Genomic DNA, 19,280 nt, shown 5'->3' on the forward strand with positions numbered 1-19,280 from the left:
CCTGCCTGGGCTGGCTTTGAACAGTGAATATCAGATCTCAGCCTCCTGAGTAGCTAGGATTACAAGCATGAGCCACCAATGCCCAGCCCAGTCATTTCTTTCTGACTGCAGTTTTCTGATCTACGAAATGGGGATACAAGTGTTTAATTATTCATTCTTGCTTTGAGGCCTGAGTACAATCATTATTCAAAGAACACTTTGTGGTACCGGGGATTAAAACCAGGGTCTTAATTGTGTGCCTTACCACTTGAGCCACACACCCAGCTCCTTTGTTTGTATCTTTGTTTTTAAGACAAGAGTCTCACTAACATTGCCCAAGTTGGCCCCAGACTTGTTCTCCTCCTGTTTCTGTCTCCAGAGTAGCTGGGATTACAGGTATACACCACCTTGCCCGGCTTCAGAGAGCACTTTGGAAATGGCAAAATAAATCTTCAGAGCCCTGGCTGCCAGTGCTCTTGAGAGTGTCTGTCTCACCCATAGCCACCCAGGCTCTGCCCAGTGTCAGGCGGGGACATCTGCCTGTCCACTCAGTGTCTTCACTTGCATAATTAAGAGAGTCGTCAAACCCCACCACGGACCAAAGAAAGTCTTAGTTTCCTATCCTAGCTTTCCAGAATGCCTGTCTCCTGCCTCCCCGCTCCCCGCCCCCCTCCCCCTCCCAGCCCTCGCACGCCATCTTCTCCAACTCAGGAAACGACCTCATCACCACCTTGGAGGAGAGGCCAAAATTCTAGGAGGCATCATTGACCTGGTCTCACGTAAAGCAGAGGCCACACCCTGCACTATCATTTTCTGGGGAGCGGGTCACCCTGTCCCCTACCTAGGCACCTGCACGGGCTTCCTACTACCCCCCCCCCATTCTCTTCCAAGCCCCTGCGGTCCACTCTCCCCACAACCTCCAGAGGAGCTTCCTAAAGAGCCAATCAGGTCATGGCATTTCCCCATTTCACCACGCTGGCCCTAGCGAACACAAGGCCCTGGGTCCATCCCCAGTACTGCAAAAATCACAGAGACAAACCCCAAGACCTCCCATCAACCTTGGTACACTTTCAAATTCCTCGTGGGCCTTTTCCCTCAACTTCCATATGCCTCCCCTCTCCCCAGGCTGCGCCAGCCATACATGTCCCTCTGTACCTTGAACAAGCCAAGCTGGTTTTCACCTCAGTACCTTTGCACTTGCTGTTCCCTCTTCCTGAAATGCTCTTCCCCTGGCTGCTTTCATGACTGACTCATTCGGCCCTCTGTTCTCAAAGGCCGAGCTTCGTAGTGAAACCTTTCCTAACCACCCATTATATGGGGCTCCTCCCTTTCCGACACTGCCTTGTTTCATTTTCTACATCACACTTACTCTGAAACTGTCCTTTTTGCTGGCTCGTATATTTGTTTACTGTCTGTCCCTCCCCTCTGCTGAGGACATAGGGTCCTCAGGGGTGGCGACCACTGCCTTGTTCACAGTTGGCCCTGAATGGACACCTAGCCTACACAAAGGGCTTAATAAGTGCTGGTTCAATGAATAACTGCACTATGGTTAGTCACTAGAGGACTGTCTAAAGGGGAGGGTGCGTCCAGTGTGGGCCCAATCTCCAAGGCTGGCCTGCTCTGTGGAGCCCAGGAAGTCCTGGCCATTGGGGAACCATCCACAGGGAGAATGCTAACATTCCATGACAGACATGCACCTGAAGATCCCAATCCAGGGACCACCAGCCCCAAGGCTCCGTGCGTGCACTGGCTACAGCCAGGTCTGGCACTGCTGGGCCTTCTTCAAACACTAGGCCCCGCTTCTTCCTTCTGGGTGCTGACCTCTCTCAGGCCCCGGGGCTCACATTGCCTTTGTGGGAAGCTCGTGAGTACTGACTTTACACTCACTAGTGGACATATTTAACTCCTCTGGGCAGTCACATGGCAATATTCCTTGCCCCACTACCCTAGTGGGTGTCTCTGGGAAACCTTCATTCACTAGGCCCTACCAGCCTAAAAAAGAATTTGTTTGTTTTCTTTGTTGTTGTTTTGTTTTATTTTTTATTTTTTTGTCAATCCTGGAGCTTGAACTCAAGGCCAGGGCACTGTCCCTGAGCTTTTTTTTTTTGCTAAAGGCTAGCACTCTACCACTTGAGCCAGCACCACTTGTGGCCTTTTGTTTTTATGTGGTACTGAGGAATCGAACCTAGGGTTTCAAGCATGCTAGGCACCACTGAGCCACCTTCCCAGCCCTTTGTTTAGTTTTATTTTCTGTCCTATTAGAAAACTAGAAATTCTTTTTTGCCACCTTTCGAACACAAAAGAATGTTTTAACACTTACCACTAAGTTTTCAATCAGTGCCAACACTTACACTGAAATATTTCTCTGGAGAGATATTTTCCCTTTCTGTGATTGAAAGCCAGCAATCTATCATCACCTGATTAGGCAGTAAACATCCATGTAGCTCTATCTCAAAGTAAAAGACAGTATGCTGGGTGTTGAACAAATTATCCAATGGAATTGTAACTGTCATGGTACACGCACAGAAACTACAGGAAGAGATCTTGCTAAACTGTCTTCCAACCAGAAATTATGGATGAACTTTCTCCCTTTATACTTGATATGAGTTAGAAGTGAAAAGAGTTTCTGGGTGGTTTAGAGCTTTGTATAAGTAGGTGGCATGAGCCACAAATGCTGGGCCAGCTGGGCTTTTAGCTGCTTACTTTGGAGAGAAGGTCTCAAGAACTTTTTTTCCTAAGTTGCCCTCAAACTGATCCTGCTGCTGTTTTCTGCCTCCTGAGTAGCTAGGAGTATGGGCCACCACCAGTACAAGGCCTTTAGTCTTTTTTTTAAAGTATTATTTTATTTTTTTAATTTATTTTTTAGTGGTTACTGGGATTTGAACTCTGGGTTTTGTACTTTCTAGACAAGCACTCCTACCACTTGAGCCACAGCCCTACCCCATTTTGCTTTAGCTTTGTTTTGGATACAGTCTCACCCTTTTGCCCCAGGGGTTGGCATCAGATGTCAGTATCTCAGTTTTCCTACCTATACCTGCCATGCAGTTGGGATGGCAGGAATGAAATGCCATTCCCAGACTATTCTAGCCTTCTTGGTGCATTTCAGGTGAAGCATTTTGAGTGGTCCATTGCTGTTTCTGGTTCACTTTAAGCGGGGGGGGGGGGCCCACCCCCACTCCAGGGGAGGGCAATCAGGGCTGTGACTCACATTCAAGTCCCAAGCTTCCTGCCAGGTGGCCAGGGAATGTTTGTGAGATGGAGCAAGAAGGGAACTGAATAGGCAAGGGAACTAGAAGAGGAGAGGAAGGCCGAGGAGCGGGGCTCCAGCCCAGAGAGATACAGTAATGGGCAGCTAGGGCCACAAGAGCAATGGCCTGGCCCTGTGTAGCACCAAACAACACAGGAGACACAGAACAAACCACAGTGGGAGAAACAGAGCCACAGGGCAACTCAGCCACTGAGAAAGAAATCTCTGAAACAAACCAGGTCCTGCTTTGCACTTGCTGAGGATCACAGGGAGAGACTGAAGGCCTAGGGACACAGAAGAGAGGCAAGGACTGGCAGAGAGAATTTCAAGAGTACCCTGGCAATCAGATAGCAGGTGGCAGAGGGTCTGCCTGCTCAGGGGGGCAGACAGGCCCAGGGGAACCTGGGGCTCATGAACACAAGAAGTATATGTTGCTCCTGGGGTGATGTGACCTGGCCGGGCCTTCAAGCTGCTGGCCTCTCCTCCTTCCTCTAGAATTTGTTCTCTCTGTTTCTTTAAAAAGGTCAGGAATTCCTTCTGGACTTCCTGGAAACTTCCTGGAGGCAGAAACTCTAGAGTTGGGCCTAATGATGAAGAGGAGCTGTCAGTTAAAGAAGGGAGCAACTCTAGGTAGAACAGGAGTAGAGCCCCAAACTCCTGGTGTTGCACATTGAAGGGCTGTGGCCTGTGTGCGCACTATGAAGCAAACTAGACACCTGCTGCTGGCGCCTCTGGTGGCCCAGATGGGAGGGGCTGGGAGCCATGCGTGAAGGACAGCTAAAACAGCAGCCACGGGCCATATGGTTAGAGACCTGGGCTCACAGGCCAGCCCTGATACTAAGGCTCTCAGTGTGACCTGGGCATGTCACCTTGCCTCTGGGAGCCTGACTAAGGTGAAGGTTTTTGGGTTCAGAGGTCATGCTCGCATAGTGCATAGACTATAGTTAACAGTGTCTGTGGTGAACCAGAAGCTGACAAGGCTGTGTTTGGAGGCCTCATCGTGGAGAAGAGTGGCGGGATTTCAGAGTGTCTCTAGGGAGCTAGGCAGGATGCTCTAAGCAAGCAGAGATCGGCTCCGTGCTCAGGAAAGTCCCGCGTGGGAACATGGGTAATGGGATAGGCAGGGTGTCTGGAAGGGTGAGCTGGCAGGGACAATCTCTGGGGGCCCTGGTACTTGGTTTTGTAGCATGATAATGTTTGGTTAAGGGAAGTTAGCAGGTTCCTTCGCTGCAGGATTTCTTGGGACTTTCACCATCTTAAAATACAATTATAGGTCTGGGAATGTGGCTTAGTGGTAGAGTACTTGCCTAGTATGCCTTGGGTTCGATTCCTCAGTACCACATACCCAGAAAAAGTCGCAAGTGATGTTGTGGCTCAAGTGGTAGAGTGCTAGCCTTGAGCAACAGAAACTCAGGGACAGTGGCCAGGCCCTGAGTTCAAGCTCCAGGACTGGCAAAAAACAAAAACAAAAACCCAGATACAACAACAACAACAAAAAAAAACAATTATAGACTCAAATGATTTTGGAGACCAGAAGATGAGTGAGTCATGGAGAATGCCTGTCAGATCAGTAGCTGTCTAAACTCCTATATTGCAGGCACTGATGATCTACCTTTGAGATTATTGGCCATTATTGAATTGAACTGGTCTCCCTCAAAAGATAGTTTGGGGTCTTATGACAAAGTAGGTACTGGCACAATGACTGGGGTCCTTACAAGAAAGGGAAGTTTGAGGAAAGGAAAGGGAACTAAGGAAGTTGAGTGCCACTGGTTCATGCCTCTAATCCTAGTCTGAGGTCAACCTGGGCAAAAACGTGTATGAGACCTCTTCCTAACTATGGAATGGAGATATGCCTGTCATCCCAGCTATAGTAGGAAATGAAAAATAGAACTATAGCCCAGGTATGCACTTGGGCAGGAAGTGAGACCCCATTTCAAAGTTAACCAGTAAAAAAAAAGGCTGGAGGCAAGGCTGAATGGTAGAGCACCCGACTAGAAAGCAGAAAGCCCTGAATTTAAAGCCCAGTAAGAAAGGAGAGAAAAGGAAAGAGAGAGTGAGATAGAGAGAAGAATCCTGACTTTGAACTTGTGGCCCGTGTCTGGAGGTCAGCCCCTCCAGCACACCCGCTCTACTGCATCCATGCAGAGTGTGGCTCCCGTGGCCACCCTTACCTGTGCTGTGAGCTGGATGGGCTGGGACAAGGTGAGCTGTGGGGTCCCTGGGGGCTGGCTGGCAGGCTGTGGTGGTGGCAGGTCGCCTCCCCCAGAGGAGGTGGGGGGCTGTGAGGTGGAGGAGGAGGCAGAGGCAGAGGAGGAGGAGGAGGAGGTGGAGGAGGATGCAGCAGCAGCGGCGGCAGCGTTGGCGGCGGCGGCGGCGCTGGACTGCTGCACGGCGGCGGCCAGCAGCTGGGCCTGGGCCTGCTGCAGGAGTAGCTGCTGCTGAGCTGGCATCAGCGCCGTGAGCTGTGGGCAGGCGAGCGGGCAGATGGCGGGAGAGGGTAGGAGCAGAGAAGGCAGAGAGCGGTTAGAGCCAAAGCCAAGCAGACAAGAAAACAAGTCTTTGAGGGGGAGGGGAGGGGAAGAGAGAGGGGCCAAGAGGCAGATATGAGAGAGTGGCCATAGTCCTGGGGGGACTGGTGGGTGGTATGTGCCCCACCCCTGTTCTTCCCCAGTGTACTTACCCCAGCTAACTGACTGCCCGTCAGCATGAGCTGGGCCTGGGGCAGATGTGGCTGAGCCGGCTGGGGGGGCGGGGGTGCTGCTTGGGCTGAGTCACCACTGGGGTCTTCAGCCTTGATCTGGGGGGGAGAGAGGCAGGGTCCGGGACCCCAGAATGTTAAGTGGAGGCCAGAGAGAATGCCCACCTGTGAATCAAAGAGAGGGCATGTGTGTGGCAATGGTAACCTTGGGCTGGCGCAGGAGGAGCCAACTGGAGGATGAAAGTGAGGCTGAGGCTCAAGCCCCAACCAGTCCTCTAGCCTCAGTTTCTCCACCAGCCACCTACACCCAGACTCCTTCCAGGAGAGATCACCTTCAGGGAGTACTTTTCTCCTCTGGAGTCACTTGCCCCATCTAAAGACTAGGAAATGGGGCCACTGGGAGTCTGGAGGGGCAAAAGAAGGGGCTCGGGCACTCACACCCCTCAGCTAGAGGTACATCTCTTTTTCCAACAGAATGCAATTTTGTTGAAAGGGTATTAAAACAAAAAACAAAAACACATCACTTGGAACTTGGGCCACAAACTCAAATAGTTATGGAGACAAGCACCGGTATAATGGGTGGCATGGGCAAGGGTGGGTTGGGTGGGCTGGGGGAACACTCCCACCCAAAGGGGAGGCCTGCTCAGCTCCTACCCTGCCCCCCACTGCCACTCATTTCAGAATGTGAAACAGGAACACTGCAAGGGAGAGCGAAGCAGCGTGCGGATCCTGGGCTGTGGACAAACCAGCTGTGGTCCAGGGCTACAGATTTCCAGTCCTCAACCCTGGAGGTCCACCAGCCCCTGACTGTCTCTCTGTTATCTGTATCTTATATCGTGCACAGAGACCAGACCAGCATCAAGCCTCCTTGCCTTCCTCCTCTCCTCCAAGCCAGATACAGCTGGCCCTGGCTGAAAGGAGCAAATAAGACACAGGAGGAAGGGGAGGGGCCAGGAGCACAGGATGGATCACACACCTGAAGGGCCACAACGGGGATCAACCTTCAGCCCAGTGTCCCAACACCATTCTGGAAAAATCCTTCCCACAGAGAGGGAAAACAACTTGTATAAGGTGACACAGCCCATTAGTGGGGCAGCAGTAAGGTGGGGGGAGATTTGAAAAACAGATGGAGACAAATAGAGGCTCAGGAATGGCAAAATGATCAACAGTGAGCTCTAAATTATGGATAAAGCATCAGAAGCTTTAAGGAATGAGGAGCCTAGCAGGAAATGACACTACCAGAAGTCAGAGAAGGGCTGGGGATGTGGCTTAGTGGTAGAGTACTTGCCTCACATGCATGAAGCCCTGGGTTCAATTCCCCCCAGTACCACATAAACAGAAAAAGCCAGAAGTGATGCTGTGGCTCAAGTGATACAGTGCTAGCCTTGAGCAAAAGAAGCTTAGGGATAGTGCCCAGGTCTGTCCTGAGTTCAAGCCCCTGGACTGGCAAAAAAAAAAAAAGAGTCAAGAGAATGATTCTCCCTGGCAGGGACATGAAGAACCCCCAGAAGGCCAGTCACATTCTATTGGGGGTTTTTTTGTGTATTTTGTTTTGTTTTTTTCTTTCCTGGTCCTAGGGCTTGAACTCTGGGCCTGGGTGCTATCCCTGAGCTTCTGTTGCTCAAGGCTAGCACTCTACCACTTGAGCCCACAGCTCCACTTCTGGCTTTTTCTGAGTAGTTTACTGGAGATAAAGAGTCTCATGGACTTTCCTGCCTAGGCTGGCTTTGAACCAGTCTCCTAAGTAGCTATGATTACAGGCATGAGTCACCGGCACCTGGCACATTCTACTTCTTGATCTGATAATTGGCCCCAAGAGATATGTTCAGTTTGTGTCATATTTTTAAAAAAAGTCCCCATAATGTTGATGGCCCAGTGGCTCATTTCTATAATCCCCAACGACCTGGGAAGTAGAAATAGAGAGGATCAAAGTTTGAGGCCATTCCAAGAAAAAAGTTATTTAAATCTTCATCCTACCAAATAATCTGGGCATGGTAGTGTATGCCTATAAACCCAGCTAGATAAGAGAATCATGGTCCAAGGCCATCCCCAGGCAAAAATGTGAGACTGTATCCAAAAAGCAACTAAAGCCAAGGGTGGGGCTCAAATAGTAAAGCATCTGCCTAGGAAGTGCAAGACCCTGAGTTCAAATCCAAGTACTTTCAAAACAAATATATTGAGTGCCATGGTGAGAACACTATTCTCACTTCAATTTTTTAAAAACTCTTTTTGGCTATCTAAGAAAGTCTCTGTGTAGCCGACAAGGTATGGTAATATAATATCACAACTATATGGGAAGTAGAGATTCAAGGCTAAAGATTTAAGACCATGGGTTGGGAATGTGGCTTAGTGGTAGAGTGCTTGCCTCCCAAGCATGAAGTCCTGGGTTCAATTCCTCAGTACCACAAACACAGAAAAAGCCAAAAGTGGCACTGCGGCTCAAGTGGTAGAGTGCTAGCCTTGAGCAAAAGAAGCTCAGGGACAGAGCCCAGGCCCTTGAGTTCAAGCTCCAGGACTGGCAAAAAAAAAAAAAAAATCTGAGGCCAAACCCAGGAAAAAGTACATGGCCCTATCTGAGAAATAACTGAAGGACTAGAGTGTGGGCTAAGTGGTAAAGCACCCACCTAGGAAGTGCAAGGCCCTAAACTGAAACACTAATAACTGTCAAATAGAAAAAGAAAAGCCAGAGCTAGGAATGTGGCTTAGTGGCAGCGTGCTTGCCTAGCAAGTATGAAGCCCTGGGTTCAATTCCTCAGTACCACATAAACAGAAGTCAGAAGTGGCACTGTGGCTCAGGTGGCAGAGTGCTAGCCTTGAGCAAAAGAAGCTCAGAGACAGTGCCCAGGCCTCCGAGTTCAAGCCCCAGCACTGGCAAAAAAAAAGAAAGAAAGAAAAAGAAAAGTCTTGAGATGGCTTAAATATCTCTCCAATGTTGGCTAAATCTCTCCTTCTAGCCGACGGAGAACAAGCCTTAGACCCTTGAGCATATAGAAGACTCTGGGGTAAATGGTAATAAACATTGTATTTATTTCCATGGCCTACGATTCTGTTTTTCCATTCATCAAATTTCCATTTAAAAACCATTTATTCATGCTGTCCAAAAAGAGAGGCAGTGTATGAGTGGATAATTGCTGAAGCTGATAGATGAGTTCCTGGAAGGTTTATTTTCATTATATCCTGTCTATTTTTATATCAGCTTCACATTTTTCCATAATAAAGTGTTTTTTAACTGAGCCACTAAGCAAAATTATTATGTAAATAATTGTACACGGCTGTATGTCCAAGATGATGCTGGGAGCACATGAATCATGGGAGGAGCTCATGAATCATGGCAGCGGGAGAAAGACTGGTCCAGGACAGATGGAGAGAGATTGAGAGCAAAGGCTGGGACCAGAGAAACAGGCTGAGCTGTGAAGCGAGCCAGGTCTGGGAAAGAGAGGGAAAACCTTTTTGTTCCCTCTGTCCCACTGGCTTCTCCGGCGAGGAAAACCAGCAAAAACCTGATTCAGCTCAGGAGAGGAGGTGGGAGTGAAGGGTGGGCTTAGGGTCTCGGGTCTCAGACGTGAGAGCCACAGTCAAGAGCCACTTTTCTCCTCCAGGCACTGATCAGAGTGCTCAGGACAGAGTGCTCACAAAGCACTTTGTCCTCCCCTTAGGGCATACCAGATGTGGAAGGGACCTCACAGCCCCTCCAACCTAACTGCCCTCCAGCCCCCACCAGTGTCAGAGAAGAGGAAACTAATAAAACCCAGAGAGGGGAAGTGACTTTCCCATGGTCACAGAGCAACGCTGTGGCTGGGTGGAGAGCAGTTCTCAGCCTCCCACCCCATCCCTCAGCCACCTCTGGTCAGGGTCAAGGATTTTGCTCCTGTCTCCTCTGATGCTACCCCTCGGGTCTCCGAAGGGCCCCCCCTCCCCCTGAAGGACACAGACCCCAGCACAGGGCCTCATCTGGATTTGGAATCTGTACCACTCAGCTGCTTCAAGCAGCTCTCCATCACCCTCTCCTGCACCCCTACAGCTGTCCTCACTGGGCCTCCCCCCCTCCACCTGCACTGCTGGCCCCCTGAGGGTATGTGTTGGAGGGCAGGGGTAGTCAGGGAAGTCGGGATGGGGGCGGGGCCCTGGCTTCCTGTTGTTCAGCACCCTGGGACTCTGGGGGGGATTTCCCTTACCTCCCCCACCCTCCCCCCCAGGGAAGAGGAAGGAGTTGGGGTGATTCATAGGCCTGGGGAGGGGATCCTTGGGTGTCACTGGACGCTTTCACAGGCCCGGGTCACGCCTAGCTCCCCACCCCAAGACACCCTTCCCCCCAGTATTCCCACAGGTGCACTTACCTTGGTGCTGGGACCAATTGGAGACACAGAGAATGGGGAGGCCTTATTCTGGGGGTTCTGCAAAGAGAAAGTGGGATCAGGGAGATGGGAAGAGCATGATGAAATAGCTTCAGACACCACCCCTCCCGTCCTCCTCCCCTCCATGCCCCCTGCCCATCCTTTCCCTTCTGACCTGATGGTTAGTGTCTGGTCCATTTCTTTCGGTGTCTACAAAGAGAAGGAATGGATATGGTGCCATCGGTCATGCTGGCATCCCCCCCCTTCACCTGTGCCCACTCCCTGACCCTCCCCACTCACCTGTGTGCTCTGACGGGGAGTCCAGACCTTGCTTCTCGGCCTCCAGGGGCTTAGACATTCTTATTTCTGGGAAGAGAGAAGGATGAAAATGGGGAGGGGGAAAGGAAGCCAAAGGGCGAACACCCCCAAACTCCCCTTCTCCAAACTCCTGCCCCCTCCCCGCCTCCACTACACACACATATCCTAGCCATCTCTGAAATGAGGTATACGCAGTTCCTCTGCCTTGGCCTGGTAAAAGCCAAGACAGTGGCCCTTAGGCCCCTAAAACCTTTATCTCATTTAGCCTCGCATCACTCCAAAAAGGGGTTTGCGGGTGCAACCCACCATAAGGCAATGGGGCAGGGTGGGAGGGGCTCCTGAGGAGGCTGAGGAACAAGTGTGACCTCTGCCTTCTTCCCACCGATCTCTGGCCTCTTCCACTACCCCTGTGGGGCCTGGGCTCCCGTACTGCCTCGGGGCAGGTTTCGAGTGAGACATGTTTTCCACTCTGAGTGGGGCCTGGGAGATGTAACGGGGCTGCAGTGTCCCCAAAGGAAAGAGCTGTCAGATTTGGGTGTGATTCAACCGCCCCGGGGCCCAGCACTTTCCCATGCCCACCTCACTCCCCCAGCCTTCCTCCTGTGTGCGGGTTACAGCCCTCACAACCCCACCCCTCTGCTTCCAACCAAGACTACAGCCTCCAGGCTAGTCCTAGCCCTTCAACTCCAGCAGTACCCCAAAGTAGCGAAAGCCACCTAACAATCAATGGAACAAATGTTCCAGCAGCGCAGGTTCAGCTCACATAGGGGAGGAAACAGGCTCCAAGAAGGGGGTGTCACCTCCCCCAAGAACATGGCAACAGGACAAAGGAGCCCCTACTACACACAGTTCTTTGGGACTCTTGCTTGTAATCTGAACTGCTTCAGTCTAAGGGGCCTCCATCTTCCTCCACATCTGGTCTCCGACAGTCCTTTACCCAAGCTCAGTCTGATACTGACACCCACTCTTGCCGGCCCTGGACCCCAGCACCGATCTCAGTCCCAATGTGTGCCTTAATGGCTCAAGTCTTTCATTTGACTTTGAGGCCCAACATAACCTCAAACTGTGACCTTACCTTTATCAAAGGAGCTGTCCAACTCAATTGTGCCAGGCACTCAAGTTATTTAAGGATAACTAGGTAGGGCTGGAATGAGTACTAGTCAGTAAGCAAGCAAAGCAAGTGTGTGGCCCTGAGTTCAAACCTTAGTACACCAAAAATTAAAAATAAATAAGTTGGGGCTGGGAATGTGGCTTAGTGATAGAGTGCTTGCCTAGCATGCATGAAGCCCTGGTTCGATTCTTCAGTATCACATACATAGAAAAAGCCAGAATTTGGGGGGGGTGGGGGTGGGGGGAGGATGGAAGGGATGGAAAAGGGAAACAAAGGAGGAGGCTACAATGCTTGATAAGAAATGTACTCATTATCTTGCCCATGTAATTGTAACCCCTCTGTACAGTATTTTCACAATAAAAAGAAAAAGAAAAAGCCAGAAGTGGTGCTGTGGCTCAAGTGTTAGAGTGCTAGCCTTGAGCAAAAGAAGCTTATGGACAGTGCCCAAGTCCTGAGTTCAAGCCCCAGGACTGGCAAAATAAATAAGTAAGTAAATATATAAGCTGGGTACGAGTGACACACTCCTGTAATCCTAGCTACTCAGGAGGCTGAAATCTAGGAGATGGAGATTTGAAACCAGCCAACGCAGAAAAGTCCATGAAACTTCCATGTCTAAAATAACCAGAAAAAGCCTGGCTGGAGGTGTGGCTCAAATGGTAGTGAACAAGCAAGTCAAGCAAATATGAAACTCTGAGTTCAAACCGTGGCACTGATAAAAATAAATATGAACAAACAAACCAACACAGCTCAATGGAAGGATTTGAAGAATTACACAATGAAAAAATAACATTTAGGAATAGTGTAAGCTTTACTTGATAGGGTTGGAGGCATTTCTCAAGCGGTAGAGCACTGCCAGCAAGCACAAGGCTCTGAGTTCAAATCCCATGATCAATTATTAACAACAACAACACTTGAATTACCCAAGTCATGTTTTTAGACTCCAGATTTAAAAGCCAGGTCATGTATTGCTGGTGCAAGTGTAAACTGAGACAAGCACTATTCAGGAAGTGGATGAGACACCCCTCCCTTTGAGCCTGCACATCCATTCCTGGGCATCCACTTAAAACATGCACCTGCCACCAAAGGGCCCCCAGGCCCTTTCTATAACGGATCCAGCCTGCAAAGAACCCAAGGGCCCACCAACAGGTGAGTGGGTAAACAAATGTTGTCTGTCCATTCATAGAACACACTACAATAGTGAAAAAAGAACAAACACACTGCAATAATGAAAAAACAACAAAGTCCAGGTGCCAGTGGCTCACACCTGTCATCCTAGCTACAGGAGCCTGGGACCTAAGGTCATAGTTCGAAGCCAGCCTGGGCAGTAAAGTCTGTGAGACTCTTATCTCCAATCAATTACTAAAACAAAAACAAACACAAAAAACAGAAGTGGCTTTGTGGCTCAAGTGGTAGAGCACTAACCTTGAGCAAAAGAAACTCAAGGAAAGCACCCAAGCCCTGAGATCAAAAACAAACAAAAAGAACAAAGTTCTGCTCTGTGTACCTTGTTGAATCTCACAGATTGAAATTTACCATACACAAAGTCAAACATATAGTTTCCATTTCAATACACGGAGTTCAAAGCCAAGCAAGTCTTCCCTGGACCACTAGGTGATGAGTGGCTTGCTTCTCTGGACTCCCTAGCTTTTGAATGCCCATCATGCCCTGACCCAACCTGGGCAGTGGGCCTCTTCCCACCCCTCACCCCTGACTATGGGTTCCTTGCAGTTCAGTGGAGTCATCACTGCACAAATCTCCACTGTGTCTCTCATTCATTCATTCATTCATATATATATATATATATATGAATAAATATATATACATATATAATATTTATTTTATGACCATTTATTATATATGTGTATATGTGTGTGTGTGTGTGTGTATGTGTGTGTGTGTATATATATATATATATATATATATATATATATATATATATATATATATATATATATTTATATATTTATATTTGCCAGTCCTGGGCTTGAACTCAGGGCTTGGGCACTGCGTTTCTTTTCCTCAAGGCCAGCACTCTACCACTAAGCCCACTAAGCCACATTCCCAGCCCATATATCCATATATATATATATATATATATATATATATATATATATATATAATTTATCTTTATTTATGTAGATTGTCAGTATTGGGTTTTGAACTCTACTTACTAAGCAAGTGCTCTACTACTTGAGATACACATTCAGCTCTTTCTTTCTCTTTTCTTTCTCTCTCTCTCTCTCTTTCTTTTTTTTTCTTTCTTTCTGTCAGTCCTGGGGCTTGAACTTAGGGCCTGGACGCTATCCCTGAGCTTTTCTGCTCCAGGCTAATGCTACCACTTTGAGCCACAGTTCCACTTGCAGTTTGGGGGAAGTACACTGGAGATAAAGACTCTCAAGGACATTCCTGCCTGGGCTGGCTTTGAACCATCATCCTCAGGTCTCAGCCTCCTGAGTAGCTAGGATTACAGGTGTGAGCCACCAGAGCTCAGCTTCTATTTTGCTTTTTTAAGTTATTTTTCAGAGAGAATCTCCCATGTATGTCTAGGCTGCCCTCAGACCGCAATCCTGCACTATGCCTTCCTCAGTTCTGGAATTGCGTGTGGACCACGGCCAGCCGCGGCTGTGTCTTTGGAATGACCAATTCCCCCACTGACCAGGGCTGGCCAAACAAGCCCCCATCTCTGCTGTTGCCTGACACCTCAACCCTCCACCAAGCAACTCTGCCTTCAACTGTCATGGTAAGGGTCCCTCTGCCACAATGGTAAGTATAGACAGAACGGTTTGAGTATGGCGCTGGTGGCTCACACTTGTAACCCGAGCTACTCAAGGCTGAGATCTGAGGATCGTGCTTTGAAGCCAGCCTGGGCAACGTATCTCACTTTTTAGAGGAACTGGAAATATAAACAGGCCAAGCCCCTTGGAGCTGTCTTGAACCTTGAGTCTCAACGTTCTCAGGCTAGACTACTACCCTGGGCTGCCAGGCCCGAGCTCACCACCCTTGCCCCAAATGCCCCAGGTCTGGGACTTGGGTCCTTCTCCCCCCCCCCCCCGCCCCGCAACACCCTTCGTGGCCCTCCCTCCCTGGACTTTCACTTCTCCTCTGCGTTTCCCCCAGCCAGTTTTAGCAGACTCAGGCCAGCTTCTCGTTAGCACTTACCGAAAATGGGGCTAAATATAGAGGGCCCAAGGACTGCCCCTCACCCCTTCTGGCCCCACTTGGCCTGTCCCCTGGGTCCTCTGCCTCCACAGCCTGCCTCCATCAAGAGCCGGGAGCCCCTGTGGGCAGGGCTGGTGCTGCTGGGAAGCTCAGTGGGGGCAGCTGGCCCAGCCCCTGGCCTCCCCAGCAACAGCACCTCACATGCCCTCAGCCTCCCCAGCTGTTCCCATGGCCTCACGGCCTCACGGGAGTGAGCACTTCTTAGCGATCAGGAGGAAAGGATGGAAGTATGGGCAGCAGCAACCACACGAGAGGTGGCCCTGGCTGTGCTGATGACAGGCAAGAGATGCTACACAGTGCCCATATCACAGCTACAGCCACAGCCTGCACACATGAGACATCACACACACACACACAGAGCCAACACACATGAGACACAGCACGTACAGCCAGCACACGAGACATCACACACACACACACACACACACAGAGCCAGCACACATGAGACATCACACACACACACACACACACACAGAGCCAGCATACATGAGACACAGCACGTACAGCCAGCACACGAGATATCACACACACACACAGACACACAAACACAGAGCCAGCACACATGAGACACAGCATACAGCCAGCACACATGAGACATCACACACACACACACACACACACACACAGCCAGCACACATGAGACACAGCACATACAGCCAGCACACATGAGACACAGCACGTACAGCCAGCACACGAGATATCACACACACACAGACACACAAACACAGAGCCAGCACACATGAGACACAGCACATACAGCCAGCACACATGAGACATCACACACACACACACACACACACAGAGCCAGCACACATGAGATATCACACACACACGAGACACAGCACACACATACACATACACAGCCAGCACACATGAGACAGCACACACACAGCCAGCCAGCATACATGAGACACAGCACACATACACACGCACAGCCAGCATGCATGAGACACAGCACACACACACAGCCAGCACACATGAGACACAGCACACACACACACACAGCCAGCACACATGACACACAGCACACACACACACACACAGCCAGCACACATGACACACAGCACACACACACAACCAGCACACATGACACACAGCACACACACACACGCACAGCCAGCACACATGAGACACAATACACACACACACAGCCAGCACACATGACACACAGCACACACACACACATGCACAGCCAGCACACAAGACACAGAACACACACACACACACACACACACACAGAGCACACACACACATACACAGCCAGCACACGAGACACAGCACACACACACATGCACAGCCAGCACACAAGACACAGCACACACACATACACACAGCACACATGACACAACATACATACACACAAGCCAACACACATGAGACAGCACACGCATATACACATACACAGCCAGCACACGAGACACAGCACACACATATACACACAGCCAGCACACATGAGACACAGCACACATACACAGCCAGCACACATGAGACAACATACACACACATGCCAACACACATGAGACACAGCATACATATACAGCCAACACACATGAGACACAGCGCACACATATACACACAGCCAGCACACATGAGACACAGCACACACACACATGCACAGCCAACACATGAGACACAGCACACACACACATGCCAACACACAGCCAGCACACATGAGACACAGCATACATACACAGCCAGCACACATGAGACACAACACACACACATGCCAACACACATGAGACACAGCACACACACACACATACACAGCCAGCACTCGAGACACAGCACACACATATACACACAGCCAGCACACATGAGACACAGCATACACACACATGCACAGCCAGCACACATGAGACACAGCATACACACACATGCACAGCCAGCACGAGACACAGCGCACATACACGCGCAGCCAGCACACATGAGACATAACACACACATGCACAGCCAGCACACATGACACACAGCACACACACACACACACACACACACACACACACACAGCCAGTACACACGAGGCACAGGCACACACAAGAGACCAGGAAGAAATGTGCATGGGTCTGCAGATGAGAAAGATACATGCTCAAGTGGGAAGCCATGGGGAGGTATGAAAACACACACACAGATGTGTGCACACATGCCTGTGCTTTACACACTCACAGCCAGAGTCACACACTCAGACATGCACATACGCACTCTGAGTCATGCACACACATGTACACAATGACCAGGGAAGACCCCTAAGACGGTTCATTCATGTGGAGCCTGAGACCGGGCATGGCAAGTGATCCGCCCAAGGTCGCACAAATTAGTTGGTGTCCTCACAATGTATTGATTCGAATCTATACCACATATTGATCCATGGTCCAGCAGGGAAAACACATACCAGTCCTCCCAGGTAGGGCTGTTGAGTGAGAAACCCCAAGTCAAGGATCCACCCTCCTCCCTGGTACCCATGAGCTCTCACCTGACCTCAGCCAAGCTAGCAGAGGAGCACACACCAAATGTGTGCAGACACCCTGATCTCCTGTCTGTGCTGTTTATAGAGACCCACACACGTATACACAGCTGCCTCAAGGAGTGATCACATACCACCCTGCAGCGCCTTCATCCCCACCACCTTCACATTCCAGCTCAGACACCCCTTCCTCCAGGAAGCCCCCCCCCGGCATCACACTAGCTGAACTGGATGTCTTATGGGTGTCCACAATCCCTGGAGCCCCTCTCACCCCATCTCTGAGCACTCTGGAGATCACTGGTGACAGGTCTGCCTTCTCCATAGAACTTGGGGTGCCAGAAGGACAGACCTAAAGTTACATTTCTCAGTCATCTTTCCATACCCCGCACAGAACTGCACAGTAACCACACATTGCTGAAGGACTGCAGGGGTGCTGCTGTCCGCTGGTGCATACACAGGATGCACCCCAAGCCAGGACTCACACTCAGACACCTCCCCACAGTCATGCCTGATAGCCACAGACAAAGCAGAAATGGAGTACTAAGTGCTTGCATGTTCTGATACTTGGCTAAGCATGTAACACAGGTATGTTCATTGACATTGCTGAGGGCTAATGCTCCCTAGAAACAGAGACACACATTCTACTCAACGAGACAACAAACATGTCACCTTGTCCGATGCTGGGCACCTAGCATTCACTCAGCCAATGGACATTGGCGGAGGCTACATGGAATAAACTTACAAACAAACATAATGAAATTTCAGCCAGGTGTTGGTGGCTCACACTTGAAATCCTAGCTAATCAGGAGGCTGAGATCTGAGGATTGTGGTTCAAAGCCAGCCTGGACAGGAAGGTCCATGAGGCTCTTATCTCCAATAAACTACTGCCCCAAAAGCTGGAAGTAGAGCAGTGGCTCAAGTTGTAGATCACCAGCCTTGAGCAAAAAGAAGCTTAGATACCTGAGTTCAGGCCCCAGAACCAACAAAAAAGAAAGAAAGAAAGAAATAGAAAGAAATTCCAGACAGTAATAAATGGCAAGAAAAAAAAGATAGAACAGAGTGGGGGGACCAAGAGGGACAGGATAAATACTAGCTTGCATGGAAACGTCATGGAAGATCTACCTGAGGAGACGACACTGAGGTAAACAAAGGCAGCCAAGAAGTCACTGCCATCCCTACAGTACCACACACGACAGACCCCAAACTGGCTTCTACCCAAGCACACAACAGCCACTCAGAGGATGCAGAATGACTGCACACATATACACACGTGCACACACACACCATACACAGATACACATGTGCACACCACACACACACACACACACACACACACACACACACTCAAAAAAAGAATGATAGCACTCAGGCTCAGCAACTTGGTCTTCTAAGCCCTTGGCACCTCTCTGAAGGATAATCCATGTTGTCTGGTGCACGGTTCTCCACCTAATGTCCTGCCTGGTTCCCTCCCTCCCTCCCTGCCCGCAACCCCTGGGAACAGGGTAGCGACATGGGGAGACAGGTTGGAAACTTCTAGTGCCTGATGTGAAAGGGAGCAAAGATGAGGGCAAGATGGGGCGATGTGGGAGAAGGGGTGTTTCTGAAGCAAGGTGCTGAAGGACAAGGGAGACGGCTGAGCATGAGGGGCAGGGAAGGCTGGCAGGAGGGGCCAGCGGAGCAAACCCCAATGTGCTGCCTGTCTACACCCCACCACAGGTGCACAGGCACCAGCCCCTTACCTGGAGCCCCCATGCTGGAGTGAACCATGCTGCCAGCCCCGCCAGGGCTGGGGAACAACTGTGTCATCTCCCCGCCCTCTCTGAGGGGGCCAGCCCTCCCTGCCGGAAGTCACTCAAGGAGGAAACCACAGAGCTGGTCCTCCCCCTTCGGAAATACTCCAGCCCACAGACCAG

General features: G+C 50.2%; 1 protein-coding gene across 11 annotated transcripts in view; it reads right to left on the reverse strand.

Moving 5' to 3' along the window:
• Positions 1–19,280, reverse strand: part of LOC138813281 (POU domain, class 2, transcription factor 2) — an 81,437-nt gene that overhangs the window by 11,401 nt on the left and 50,756 nt on the right. For 3 of the 11 annotated variants that reach the window (XM_070001669.1, XM_070001622.1, XM_070001689.1), the window contains exons 1-5: positions 19,107–19,186; positions 10,559–10,624; positions 10,434–10,468; positions 10,262–10,318; positions 5,907–6,023 (exon numbers count right to left, since the gene is read on the reverse strand). In XM_070001669.1, coding sequence (XP_069857770.1) covers positions 5,907–6,023; positions 10,262–10,318; positions 10,434–10,468; positions 10,559–10,624; positions 19,107–19,173 — 342 coding nt within the window. In that variant the 5' untranslated portion in view covers positions 19,174–19,186. Of the gene's footprint in view, positions 1–1,168; positions 1,582–5,397; positions 5,692–5,906; positions 6,024–10,261; positions 10,319–10,433; positions 10,469–10,558; positions 10,625–17,638; positions 17,661–19,106; positions 19,187–19,280 lie in introns of those variants that run through there. The other 8 variants (XM_070001631.1, XM_070001650.1, XM_070001658.1 and 5 more) reach the window with 6 other exon arrangements.

This window comes from Dipodomys merriami, unplaced genomic scaffold (genome assembly GCF_024711535.1).
Source record: "Dipodomys merriami isolate MVZ:Mamm:240054 unplaced genomic scaffold, mDipMer1.0.p SCAF_106, whole genome shotgun sequence".
Taxonomy (NCBI): Eukaryota; Metazoa; Chordata; class Mammalia; order Rodentia; family Heteromyidae; genus Dipodomys; species Dipodomys merriami.